The 14,539-nt window shown below is 44.1% G+C and overlaps 1 protein-coding gene across 3 annotated transcripts in view; it reads left to right on the top strand.

The window, feature by feature from the left end:
• Nucleotides 1-4,645: 4,645 nt before the first annotated feature.
• The window catches only part of MPZL1 (myelin protein zero like 1), an 84,377-nt gene continuing 74,483 nt past the window's right edge, over nt 4,646-14,539 (top strand). For all 3 annotated transcript variants that reach the window (XM_082247425.1, XM_082247423.1, XM_082247424.1), the window contains exon 1: nt 4,646-4,786. In XM_082247425.1, coding sequence (XP_082103551.1) covers nt 4,684-4,786 — 103 coding nt within the window. In that variant the 5' untranslated portion in view covers nt 4,646-4,683. The remainder of the gene's footprint in view (nt 4,787-14,539) is intronic.

Here is a 14,539-nt window from a genome sequence, read left to right as displayed (position 1 = left end):
CATCTTGAGGCCTCCCCACGGTGGTGGAATGCCAGGGCCAGGTGGCAATTGTGACCTTTGTGATCCTGGAAGTTCACCCACTGGTGTCAGTCATTTTTATTTTTTGGTATTTTAATTAGCCCAACCCTGAAAAACAACCCCACACCATAATCCTTCCTCCACCAAATGATTTGGACCAGTGCACAAAGCAAGGTCCATAACATAGGTGTGCCAGGTGTGCCTGGGCACAGACTAATCACTGCGTGCAGTGCCGATTTCCCATATTGCCTGGGCTTCACCCCGTGTTGCGCTCCCAGAATGGAAAGTGGGAGAATGGGTTAGTCAATGTGTCATTTACCAGCCTCTTCCATTTCTAAATGAGCACAGTGAACACACTCACTCACTGTGTTCATTTATAACTGAAGCATTGTAACTGTGATTACTATGCTTTAGTTTGTGAATGAGCAGGAAGCCGCTCAGCACAGAACACTATCCCGTTTATTCACTGTCCAGTGGAGCTGAGGCTGCAGAGAAAGGCATGTGTGTTTGAGGACGTGACTGGCCCGCACAGAGTCCTGACCTCAGCCCAATAGAACACCTTTGGCATGAATTAGAGTGAAGACTGCGCCAGGCTTTCTCTCCAACATCAGTGCATGACCCCAGAAATGCGCTTCTGGAAGAATGTTCAAACATTCCCATAGACACTCCTAAACCTTGTGTACAGCCTTCCCAGAAGAGTTGAAGCTGTTATAGCTGCAAAGGGTGGGCCAACTCAATATTGAACCCTACGGACTAAGACTGGGATGCCATTAAAGTTCATGTGTAAAGGCAGGCGTCCCAATACTTTTGGTAATATATCTATCTATCTATCTATATATATATATATATATATATATATATATATATATATAGAGAGAGAGAGAGAGAGAGATAGATACAGCATATCTGTCTATCTATCTATCTATCTATCTATCTATCTATCTATCTATCTATCTATCTATCTATCTATCTATCTATCTATCTATCTATCTATCTATCTATCTATCTATCTATCTATCTATCTATCTATCTATCTATCTATCTATCTATCTATCTATCTATCTATCTATCTATCTGTCTATCTATCTATCTATATGCACATAACTATGATACACCCTTAAATGCTAACACTTCCCTGCATTTGCAGTGTTTGTTGATACTTTCAGTTGAGTGCAAGGATGAATGAGCGGAATTATGATATGGAAATATGCCAGGGACATAAAAACTGTACGATCGCTGAGACGGGTTTTTCAAGGAACTGAGGTAGAGATAACCCTGCAGGAAAAGAAGCGCCAATCTCTGGCCCCGCGCCTCCTGTGCAAAGAGTGGGCCAACTCAATATTGAACCCTGCGGACTAATGTCTCGCACACACGATCAGATAATCGGACGACTTATCATTCGCATTTTGTTGCATGATACTAACATCCAATTCAACAATGCGTACTAAACGTATGATTTTTTTGTACGATTCTGGAAAAGCTTCCTGGTTGCGTATCTACGTATCTGATGCAAAAACAATGCAAAACAATAACAATGGCAGCCAGGTTTTTTCTGGGTTATTTTCATGTTTCTGATCATGCGTGGTCTTTGTCTACCGATTTTTAGCGGACGCATACTGTACTGATTAACCGCATGCCGACTGCCAAATGACTATTTACTGCGGCAGTCAGCCGCATGACTATTTACTGTGGCAGTCAGCCGCTCCTGGGCAAAGCGACGTAGACCTACGTCGCTCGCCCACGGCCCTGTAGGGGGCGAGCGCGCGCCGCCGCAGGCGCGCTCCCGCCCCTACAGGCGCTCTCCCGCTCGTTCCCTGCCTTCCCTGCGCGTGTAACTGGCGGCTCCGATGTCCGCCGGCCACTCACAATCTCCCTCGGGAGAGGGAGAAAGACAGACGGCTGATGTAAACACAGCCTGTTAGCTCATTTACGTCAGGAGGCAATTGCAAGATGATTTACGACTCTTCAGTCCTAACTCCCCCGTGTAGTGAATTTTCTCTCCTCTGGCCAGGAGATGTAAAAGCATATAGCACTCAAGCTTAATGGAGATACATCTGATTTATTTCATTTCGGCTCACATATTTATGGGCCATTTGAGAGGGAAAAACCAGTTCAAACTAGTGTACAATCCATGGGTCAGTTTAACAATAGAATATATCTACTAAAACAATACATGAAAAGGTTTTTGTTTTCCCTAGCACATTGCTGTAAATGTGGGGTGTCGTGTGTCTGAAATTCAGAGTTGTATAAAGTACTCGAAACCCATACTTGAGTAAAAGTACAAGTGCTCGATCAAAAAGTGACTTGAGTAGAAGTGGAAGTGCTCTATCGAAAAGTGACTTGAGTAGAAGTACTAAAGTATTCAACATTTTTTGTACTTAAGTATTGCAAGTAGTTTTTTTTTAAATTTTGCTACTCAAGTACTGAAAGTAAAAGTACCAGTAGTTTTGAAGAAAAAAAATGCTACTCAAGTACTGAAAGTAAAAGTACAAGTACTGTGTTATGTAGTTATTAAAGAAAGAAGTCAAAAGTTTGAACATCATATTGTTTTTTATTATTTCAAATGCAGCTTTTATTTATGCATACAGTAGCATTTATTTTTGTATGCGCTGATAATACACATGTTTTGAGCTTCATGAAACCTGCTATCTACTGTTCTGGCAGTGGTAATTTTTATAATAGTAACGAATAACTATGCAGCACAACAAAAAAATATTGGAGTAGAAGTATTGAAATCATCGAAAAAATGTAGTGAAGTAAAAGTGGAAGTAGGAGAAAAAAAATTCTACTCTAGGAAAGTACAGATACCACCTTTCGGTACATAAGTAAAGTAGTGAAGTAGTTCTACTTAGTTACTATACATCTCTGCTGAAATTGCGTTTGTGGAAGGGCCGTTCCGTCTCTGCTCAGCTGTCTGATGTGTTAATATGTAAGTAATTGTCAATGTGTTCAGGTGTCGTCTGTAATCTGTATGCGAAGTCTAACTATTGAGTGTCCATGAATGAGATGTGTTAATGTAATTTGCAAGAGACCACATTCCATTGTAAAGTGGGCACTAGCTGAAAATGTATTTCTCTGGTATCATGAAATTTAATATTTCATTAAGGCACTTTGATACACTCTTTCACAGCCGTCTGTCATTGTCCCTTATATCATGACAGAGGCTATGCGCTAGTATGTAGGATCGTATGTCTCTGTGATGATCTAACAAGCCACGCCCCTTGACCATTAGAATCACGCCCCTAGGGACACACTTAACCCCTTGATCACCAATAAAATTAACCCCTTCCCTGCCAGTGTCATTTTTTACAGTAACAGTGCATATTTATAGCACTGATTACTGTAGTAATGTCACTGGTACCCCCAAAAGTGTCAAAAATGTCAGTCAGGGGTCCGATTTGTCCATCGCAATGTCGCAGTCCCATAAACGAAATCGCAGATCACCGCCATTACTAGTTAAAAAAAAAAAACAATAAAAATGACATAAATCTTTCCCGTAGTTAGTAAACGCAATAACTTTTGTGCAAATCTATCAAAATACGCTTATTGCAATTTTTTTTTTTTTTACCAAAAATATGTAGCAGAAAACAAATTGGCCTAAAATGTTAAAAATTTTAGATTTTTACATTTTTTCTTTGAGAATTTCATATAAAAAAATGTGAAAAACATTATTTTTTCGAAATTGTTGCTCTTTTTTTGTTTATAGCGCAAAAAGTAAAAATCGCACAGGTGATCAAATACCACCAAAAGAAAGCTCTATTTGTGGGGAAAAAAGGTTGTCAATTTTATTAGGGTACAGCGTCGCATGACCGCGCAATTGTCAGTTAAAGTCACGCAGTGCCGAATCGCAAAAATAGGGCCTGGTCTTTGAGCAGCCAAATCCTCCGGGGCTTAAGTGGTTAAACCATTGTTGTTCGCTAGGGTATGGTACGACAAACATTTTTGTGTTTGTCTCTTCTGATTTTGTTGGATGAAATGTTGTGATTGGTTGTTGAAAGCTGTGTACCAATCAGATTGAAGGCGATTGTTTTCGTACAATTATCTGATCGTGTGTACAAGGCATAAGACTGGGATGCCATTAAAGTTGATGTGTGTGTAAAGGCAGGTGTCCCAATACTTTTGGTAATATGGTGTATATGTGTTGCAAATTGAGATCCTATGAAAATGATACTAAACAATACAATAGGTTGCGGTAATGTAAATTTTTTAAAACCAGGGCTCGTCCGGGATCTGAACCCGGGACCTCTTGCACCCTAAGCGAGAATCATACCCCTAGACCAACGAGCCTCCATGTAATGCACGCTGCTCACTCTCAGAATCGTGTTATAGTTCAATATCTAATCAAGGAAGTTTGACGCGTGACGTTCTATACAATGTATCAATGTAACAATTCCCACTTATTTGTATCCTTTTCTCTTCCTCAGCCACAGCGATCTTGCCAATCAGCGCCCACCAAAAGACAGCTATGCAAATGAACCCCAGGGAGAACCAGCCAATGGGCGTTCAAATCCTGCCTCCGCTATCGGCCAATCACTTTGCAGGTTTATCTCTCACTTGATTGACAGCGTCTGGAAGCAATAGGATCCCCGGGTCTGCGCTTGACGCCTGCAGAGGGTCCAATGAGGATTCGCTGGGGGGCGGAGCTGGGTATGGCCGTGTCGGTGGATGTGGAGCGGCGGTGCTGAGGTGGAGATGGCTGCGGTGATGGCGGTGTGTCGGGGCGGGCGGAGGACGCTGTGGCCGCTCTTTATGGTGGTTCTATATGCCGGTGAGTGGAGGAGAGGCCGCGGGGTGAGGCGGAGGGGGGAAGATGGCCGCCCCGCTGAGGGAGAATCCACGTCCTCTGATCCTGACCTGAGCTGGAGGGACCTCCCTCCCCTTCCCCGGACTGTGTGTGGGAGCGGGGCTCAGGTGGGGGAGGCGTGTGACCGGGACACCGGGGGAGGGGGAGCTCAGCATGTATTGTTACTATGGGGGGGGGGGGGTGTATATAGGTAATGGTAGTAATGGGGGGGGGGTGGTGTATATAGGTAATGGTAGTATGGGGGGTGTATATATAGGTAATGGTAGTATGGGGGGGTGTATATAGGTAATGGTAGTATGGGGGTGGTGTATATAGGTAATGGTAGTATGGGGGGTGTATATATAGGTAATGGTAGTATGGGGGGTGTATATATAGGTAATGGTAGTATGGGGGTGGTGTATATAGGTAATGGTAGTATGGGGGGTGTATATATAGGTAATGGTAGTATGGGGGTGGTGTATATAGGTAATGGTAGTATGGGGGGTGTATATATAGGTAATGGTAGTATGGGGGGTGTATATATAGGTAATGGTAGTATGGGGGGTGTATATATAGGTAATGGTAGTATGGGGGGTGTATATATAGGTAATGGTAGTATGGGGGGGTGTATATATAGGTAATGGTAGTATGGGGGGTGTATATATAGGTAATGGTAGTATGGGGGGGTGTATATAGGTAATGGTAGTATGGGGGGGTGTATATATAGGTAATGGTAGTATGGGGGGTGTATATATAGGTAATGGTAGTATGGGGGGGTGTATATAGGTAATGGTAGTATGGGGGGGTGTATATATAGGTAATGGTAGTATGGGGGGGTGTATATAGGTAATGGTAGTATGGGGGGTGTATATATAGGTAATGGTAGTATGGGGGGTGTATATATAGGTAATGGTAGTATGGGGGGTGTATATATAGGTAATGGTAGTATGGGGGGTGGTGTATATAGGTAATGGTAGTATTGGGGGTGTATATAGGTAATGGTAGTATGGGGGGGGGTGTATATAGGTAATGGTAGTATGGGGGTGGTGTATATAGGTAATGGTAGTATTGGGGGTGTATATAGGTAATGGTAGTATGGGGGGGGGTGTATATAGGTAATGGTAGTATGGGGAGGGGGTTATGTATCTCAGCATGTATCGTTAGAATGGGGGGGGGGGGTTATGTATCTCAGCATGTATCATTAGAATGGGGGGGGGGGTTATGTATCTCAGCATGTATCATTAGAATGGGGGGGGGGGTTATGTATCTCAGCATGTATCGTTAGAATGGGGGGGGGGGTAATGTATCTCAGCATGTATCGTTAGAATGGGGGGGGGGTAATGTAGCTCAGCATGTATCGTTAGAATGGGGGGGGGGTAATGTAGCTCAGCATGTATTGTTAGTTTGAGGGACATTGTATGTAGATTAGGTTGGTATTCCTACTGTGAGAGAAAAAGTATGTGATCCCTGGCTGATTCTGTACGTTTGCCCACTGACAAATGATCAGTCTATAATATTAATGGTCGGTTTATTTTACCAGTGAGAGACAGAATAACAACAAAAATATCCAGAAAAACGCATTTCAAAAAAGTTATAAATTGATTTGCATTTTAATGAGTGAAATAAGTATTTGGTATTATGGGGGGAGGGGGTGTAGTGGTAGTATAGGGGAGACTTTATATAGCTCTGGTAGTATAGGGAAGATAGTATGTAGCTCAGGAGGTATTGGTAGTGTTGGGGGTTATTGGTAGTATACGGGGTGGTATGTAGCTTGGAGGGTATTGCTAGTATGTAGCTCAGGGGGCTATTGTTAGTATAGGTACGGTGATGGTGAACCTTGGCACCCCAGATGTTTTGGAACTACATTTCCCATGATGCTCCACTACACTGCAGAGTGCATGAGCATCATGGGAAATGTAGTTCCAAAACATCTTGGGTGCCAAGGTTCACCATCACTGGATAGGAGATATTGTATGTAGTCGAGGGGGTATTGTTAATATAGGGGGTAGTGTTAGTAGCTCAGAGGGGTATTGTTGGAAAGGAAGTGGGGGGGGGGGGGTGGCTGTAATTCAGGTAGGTATTGTTAGTATATAGGATGTAGTATGTAACTCAGCACATATTCCTAGTGTAGGGCATAGTGTATGTAGCTCAGGGGGGATATTAATAGTATTGGGGGAATTGTAAGTAGCTCTGGGGGTGCTGGTAGCATGGCGGTTGTTTTTAGTATAGGGGAGACTGTAGCTCGGCAGCATTGTTAGACTGTATGTAGCGGAGGGGTTTATTGTTAGTATACGGAAGATTGCCTGTGGCTTTCCTGGTATTGTATGTAGCATAGTGGAAACTAAATGTAGCTGAGAAGTTCTTACTAGTATAGCAGAAACTATATGTAACTCCGGAGGTATTGCTAGCATAGGGAGACTTATGTAGTTCAGGAGGTATTGATAGTATCAGGGAATTGTATGCAACTATGAAGAGTATTGGTAGTATAGGGGAATTGTATGTAGCTTGGGAGATATTGGTAGTAAAGGGGGAAGATGTATGTAACTCTAGGGGTATTGGTGGTCTGGAGGAATTGTGTGCAGTTCTGGAGGGTATTGATACTATAGGAGAATTGTATGTAGCACAGGAGGTATTTTTAGTATAGGGGAGATAGTAGTATATAGCTCTGGAAGTTATTGGTAGTATATGGGAGATAGTATGTAGCTCTGGGGGTTATTGGTAGTATAGGGGAAATAGTATGTAGCTCTGGGGGTTATTGGTAATATTGTGGCTAGTATGTAGCTTAGGGGGCTGCTATTAGTATAGGATAGATATTGTTTGTTTAGGGGGAATTGCATGTAGCTCAAGGGGTATTGTTAATGTAGGAGAGATTGCATGTAGCTTTGCTGGTAGTATAGGGGTGTTATGGGTACCTCAGGTGGTGCTTATGTACAATTGAGTATTGTAGCTACCTTAGGGTTGCGCTCTATGCATTGTGGGTACCTCCGGGGGGGGGGGGGGGTGTGTGCGGTATTTTAATTATCTTTGGTTCTTCAGGTGGCGCCGTATGTACAGGTGGCGTTGTGGCTGGCGCCGCATGTACAGGTGGTGTTGGTACAGGTGGTGGGTGTGGCTAGCTCTGTATGTACAGGGGCTGTTGTGGGTACCTCAGATAATACTGTACGTACGGTGGGGATGGTGGGTACCTTGGATGGTGCTTAGTGTACAGGTTTTTTTTTTAAGGATTTGGGAAATATAAAGCAGATTGTTGTATGGCCAGCATTGCTGCATTGTGAACATGTAGTGATCAGCAGCTTCTGTCAGACCTGTGCAGCACCCATAGTGTTAGTCCTGATGGTTTCCCTTTAATGTGACAGCATGAAGAGTTTTGATTCCCGGCAGTTGTGACGTTCTGTGTTCTATTTTTCTGGCTCTCATTGTAAATACTTTGGGTGTTCTCTTTCTGTTAGTACCTCGTCATACATCATTCTAGAGACAGCAGCATTATCTGTATACGCATCCTTCTCTGAGTTGATGCCGCACTTTATAAATAAATGATACGATTACTGCGATGTAAATGTTTCCAGCACATTCTGTCTGCTCTATGGTATATGGACTATTTCCCTGTGTCAGTACAGTGTATGGAGGTTCCTGTAGGTCATCCTCTGGCGAGGTATCTGTACGGGATGTTGTTGTCCCTGTCGGTTCCATTACTTCCTCCTGAATAAGGAGCCTTTTGATGGTCCGGATGTGTGTTTCCTGGTTGGGGAGCTCCCAGCTTCTGGAAGGGTTACCTTTTTTTTAAATCGTGGCTGTTGTGTGCTGACCGCTAATCGATTTTTACAAATATGCGCAATTTAGAATAGAACTCAGGAACCTGATTGTTAATCTGCACGTAGAACAGAATGCATTAGCAGTGAAAGCTGTGTATCAGTCCTTCACATCTCTGGCAGAGCTGACCATAGACGCATTAGGCATTAACGGACCACAGGACCTCTGGGTTACATTTTTGCACACATAAACCCAAGGCCATAAATGTGATAAATTGCAGCTTACCAATCATTAGATGTGGTGGCTGCATTGGGTTTCTTTTTTTTTAGGCTCCCCCCCCGCCTCTATTTTCACCTGGTGATCTAGCCAGTAACACCCCCCCCCCCCCCCCCCTGTATTCGAGTGCCTCAACTCTGGATGAAGGAGAACAGGGGGCACAGCAGCACTGTCAGTCTGAAGGGAGGGGAGTGTTAAATGTATTCGAAGATTTAGATAGCGCCTACAATTGCGACACAAGTCATATTGTAATTCAATGTTATTAAAAATTACCTTTCCTTTTCAATCTGTAGCTCTGTAATTATAATGAAAATTTGGCTACCCTGAGGTGTTCTGTACACAGAATGTATACTGACCACACCCCCAGAAACATCATTTCCTGCTTGTGTGATTTGACGCACAGATTTTCCCAGAAGTCTGTCTAAGATACAAGTCAGATTTTGGCATCCCCTGCAACAAAAATGTCATTTTTAGTAAGATACTCCCAATAGGAAATCACATCCAAAGGGATGCAGACCATGCAATTTTCCTTATTAGAGCCCCGATTCTGCACAGCTGGTTGATCAATTTAAAAAAAACACTTCCATTAAACTCACTCGGCATCGGGGGACAGAGGAACAAACCGTGATTTCTTCAGAGTAATGGGCCATACACACTATACAATTGTCTTTAGATTTTTTCCTTTTAGATTTACCAAAACCATATAAAATGAGGTCAAATCTAAACCCATTCAGTTTGTATGCAATCAGGCAGGCCATTGCACTACATAGTTGAAGGTAAATCTAAAGGAAATCTAACAAAAAAAGTTGTATAGTGTGTATCCAGCTTAACACAAGGTAGGAATCTGCAACAAAGGTCCCTTGCAATGTACATAGATCACTGAGGGGGAATGTTTTTAAAGCATGATTAACAGTACAGTGCTTGTGCTGTGTAACTTGGCCCTTTCTGTCATCTATGATACCTAGCTGACCTTGCCTGGTGCTGCCCTCCCTTTTTTTTCAACTGACCACATTTATCATGGCTGACGAGCCCCTGATACCGTGGTCAGTTTACATGTTTGTCATTCCCTGTCTCTCCTCTCTCTCCCTTCCTGCCTGTCATTTAGTGTCAGTGCCAGTCTCTCCCCTCCTGCTGCTGAAATAACTTTGCTTACTTTATAGATTTCCCTCTGTTCAATGATGTTATGTGCCCCAGTGTACGTTCTATATAAATGTTTCTGTGTACCTTATTTCAGGGCGGAGCTCACGTGACCACCTGCCGCCCTCCAGGCTGACATCAGCGAGGGATTCCCAGCCTCTCCAGCTGTACTTCTCAAATTGGGAGAGGAGAACGGCGGGTCACGTGAGCGCCGAGAGGCACTCTGAAATAAAGTATACAGCAACATATTTTTTATAAAGAGCAATACACTGGGGCACATAACATCATTGAACAGAGGGTAATCTATAAAGTACGCAAAGTGGCTTTACAACCACTTTAAGGGAGGAGTTTCAGTCCATGTATGCCCCCCCCCCCCCCATATTTATATACGCTCACTTTATTACTAAAATACTCTGAAATTCAAGACGTAGCTGGGTGTGGTAGGATGTCCACAGGGGCGATTCTCAGCCCATCCAGCTGTACATCTCAGGTCGAGAGAGGAGAGCAGCGGGCAGTCACGTGAGTGCCGTGAGGCGCTCTGAAATAAGGTATACAGCAATATTTTTTTTATATAGAACATACACTGGGGCACATAAATTACACAAAGCGGCATTACAACCACTTTAACCTCTTGCCGACCGCCTCAAGTACATATACTGCGGCGGTCAGCCCCGGCCAGGCAAAGTGACGTATCGGTACATCACTAGCCTGTGAGCCAATAGCGAGCGCACGCCGCCTGAGGCGCGCTCCCGCCCGGCTCGTTCCCTAACAAGTCAGCGCGTGTAACCGGCGGACCCGATGTCCGCCGGTCACTCGCGATCGTCCGCTGTGAAGGGAGAAAGGCAGGCGATTAATGTAAACAAAGCCACCTGTCTTTCTTCCCTGTGTAACAGCAGAGATCTAATGGTCCTGCTATGTAGGACCATAGATCTCTGCTGTTATATGTAAATCCACATTCCCTGCACAGTTAGAAACACTCCCCTAGGGACACACTTAACCCCTCCTTCCCCACTAAAGTTAACCCCTTCCATGCCAATGTCATTTTTACAGTAACCGTGCATATGTATAGCACTGATTTCTGTAGTAATGTCACTGGTCCCCCCAAAAGTGTCAAAAATGTCAGTCAAGGGTCCGATCTGTCCGCCGCAATGTCGCAGTCTCGCAAAAAAGATCACAGATCGCCGCCATTACTCGTTAAAAAAAAAATGACAAAAATCTTTCCCTTAGTTAGTAAACGCAATAACTTTTGCGCAAACCAATCAAAATATTGTGATTTTTTTTTTTTTTTTTTACGAAGCATATGTAGCAGAAAACAAATTGGCCAAAAATGTTAAAAATTTTGATTTTTACATTTTGGGGGGGGGGGGGGGGGGAGGAATTTCATATAAAAAAAAATGTGAAAAATATTATTATTTTTGCAAAATTGTTGCTCTTTTTTTGTTTATAGCGCATGATCAAAAGATCGCACAGGTGATCAAATACCACCAAAAGAAAGCTCTGTTTGTGGGAAAAAAAGGACATCAAATTTGTTTAGGTACAGCGTCGCTCGACCGCGCAATTGTCCGTTAAAATCACGCAGTGCCGAAATAGGCCCTGGTCAGGAAGGGGGTAAAATCTTCCGGGGCTTAAGTGGTTAAGAGATGAATTTCAGTCCTTGCATGACAACCCCCTTCACATGACAGGAGTTGATCAGGAATGTTGGAAAACTTTTCTCAATCAGCAACTGCTGATCAGTGTAATCTGACAGCGGAGGAGTTCCCCTGTCAGAAGACAATACCTTAGCGGGGGAGATTCCTCTCTCCACCTTGTTCATGTGGATGGAAGAATCGTTTGTTAAGCTGGCCATAGAATCTAAGACTAGCCGTATGTGCCAGGATTTCTATCGTTCAGCTCATGGGACGAATGACAGAAATTGACAGATCCCACAATAAATTACATTGATGCAGGAATCTCCTACCCATTGCAGCTAACAGAATACCCAAACATTGCCAGTGTTCTATCAGATTATCGCTAGATGTCAGATCGTGTAATGGGAGTGACGTTCCGACCCAAAAAAAATACTGTGCATGCGCTATGCGTTCCAAACACTTCATGATTTGATGGGTAGCAGTAATCTTATAGTAATCTTATAGAACACCGGCAATGTTTGGGTATTCTGTTAACTGCAATGGGCAGGAGAGATTCCTGCATCAATGCCAATTGTGGGATTTGTTGATTTCTGTCATTCGTCCCACGAACTGAACGATAGAAATCCTGGCACGTGCGGTTAGCCTTATGCCTCGTACACACGTACCGATCGTCGGCCGAACGATCGGCCGTCTTTTGTCCAGGGCTGTCCTGTCCGCTGAAAAGTGCAAAAGACTGCACACGAATTTTGTCGGCCAACAACAGCCGACTGCAGAAGTGATGTCATGTGATGGTTAACTTTCCGTGTGTTTTTTCTTTTCTGAGCATGCCCAGTCTTGCTAATCGGCTGTTTGTCGGCCGAATTCTGTACTGACTGGCGAACAATCGGCCGTTCTGGTGTTGGCATACAAAAATTTTAATGTCTACACGACAGATTCTGTTCGGCCGAAAATGCGCTGTCGGCTGTCGGAAGCATCATACTAACAAGCCTACAATCGTCCTATCGGTCGTCGGCCGAATATTTACGGCCGACAATCGGTACGTGTGTACGAGGCATTAGACTCTATGGCTAGGTTTACAACCGATTCTTCCATCCACACGAGCAAGGTGGAGAGAGAAATCTTCCTCTCTTGAGACATGGGAACTCCTCCGCTGTCAGATTACACTAATCAGATTGAGAAAAGTTTTCCAACATCCCTGAGCAACTCCTGTCATGTGGAGGGGGTTGTCATACATGGACTGAAATTCATCTCTTAAAGTGGTTGTTAAGCCGCTATTGGCGCTTTTCCACTGCATGGTACCGCATGGTACGTGTTTGAACGGTTTGGTACAGCGGCGCTTTTCCACTGCATGGTACGGCTCGCTTAAACAGTACCACCTTGCTTGGGGTTCCATGCGGGCCGTACCTTTACCATATCCCACAATCCTTTGCATGCAGCTTTGATTGTCACGACTAGCCACTGATTGGTCAGAGAATCATTGTAATCCTACCCACTTACTACTTTATTGAAATAGCAAACCGAGCCGAGTAGAGTCTATTGGAATAGCAAACCGAGCCGAGTAGAGTCTATTGGAATAGCAAACCGAGCCGAGTAGAGTCTATTGGAATAGCAAACTGAGCCGAGTAGAGCCTATACAGTGCTGAAACGTGCCGACTCGTACCACGCAGTGGAAAAACAAACCGAGCCGAGCTGGGCCAAGCAGTGCCGAGTGGAGACAAGCCGGTACTCGCAGTGGAAAAGCGCCATTTGTGTACTTTATGTGCCCCACAGTATGTTCTATATAAAAAAATATTGCTGTATACCTTATTTCAGAGCGCCTCCCGACGCTCACGTGACTGCCTGTTGCTCTCCTCTCTTGACCTGAGACGTATAGCTGGATGGTCTGAGAATCGCTTATGTGGACATCCTACCACACCCAGCTAAGTCTAAAATTTCAGTGTAATTTTAGTAATAAAGTGAGCGTATATAAAAAAATATATAGTATATTGACATCTGTGAGGCTGTTTTGATACTCTTTGAAAGAAGCTGGACGCCAGCAGTAGAAAGGTGGCGGAGGCCATGTTGGTACACCCGCACTGCTCAGCGCTAAGCCTTTTAGGCTTTCAAAATTAAACATCCAAACAGCATCACAAATCTCAATATACTATAAATATTTATATATGTTCCCTTTATTGCTAAAATTACTCTAAAATTCAAGACGTAGCAAGATGTCTGCATGGGTGTTCTATCAGATTACTGTTACCCGTGGGATCATGAAGTGTTTGGAACGCACAGCGCATGCGCAATAAGTATTTGTTGGTTGGAACATCACTTCGGTTGCACTGAAGGGTAGCGGTAATCTAATAGAACAGCAGCAATTTTCCACCTTACTCCTTCGACAAAAGCTGGGTGCTACCGTTGGGGCCCATCCACGGCTCAAATTTCCTCAGATTCAGAAACAAACATCTGAAACTGCTTATAGCAAGCTTTATTCTACCCACAAAACCTTTTTGCTAGGCTGTCATTTTATCATTAAGACCCGGTTCACACTCATGCGAGTGCCGGGTTCGCATGTAATGTCGGAGCGCACTGCTCCGACATTACATGCGATCAGCTGTGCGGTGCGAGTTTAGCCATACAGTTTGTATGGCTAAATTCGCATCGCACCCGGTGCAAACACGCACAGGAGGCATTTTTGCAGCCGCATCAGGATCGGATCGCACAGCGGTTCACACTTGTGCGATCCCATCCTGTGCGAACTGCACGATCGCACTGCGATATGCGATCAAACTGGGGGTGTCGTTAAGATTACATTGACACCCCCAGCGTATCGCATATGGCAGTGTGAACTGCCGGGGGTGCGTGTGCGATGCGGGAAAAGGCTGCGAATTCGCAGCCTTCCCGCATCGCAATAGTGTGACCCGAGCCTAAGGCTCGGGTCACACTATTGCGATGCGGGAAGGCTGCG

This window comes from Pelophylax lessonae, assembly GCF_965119305.1.
Source record: "Pelophylax lessonae genome assembly, chromosome: 2".
NCBI classification, from domain to species: Eukaryota; Metazoa; Chordata; class Amphibia; order Anura; family Ranidae; genus Pelophylax; species Pelophylax lessonae.
This window is presented reverse-complemented; position numbering and strand designations above follow the sequence as displayed.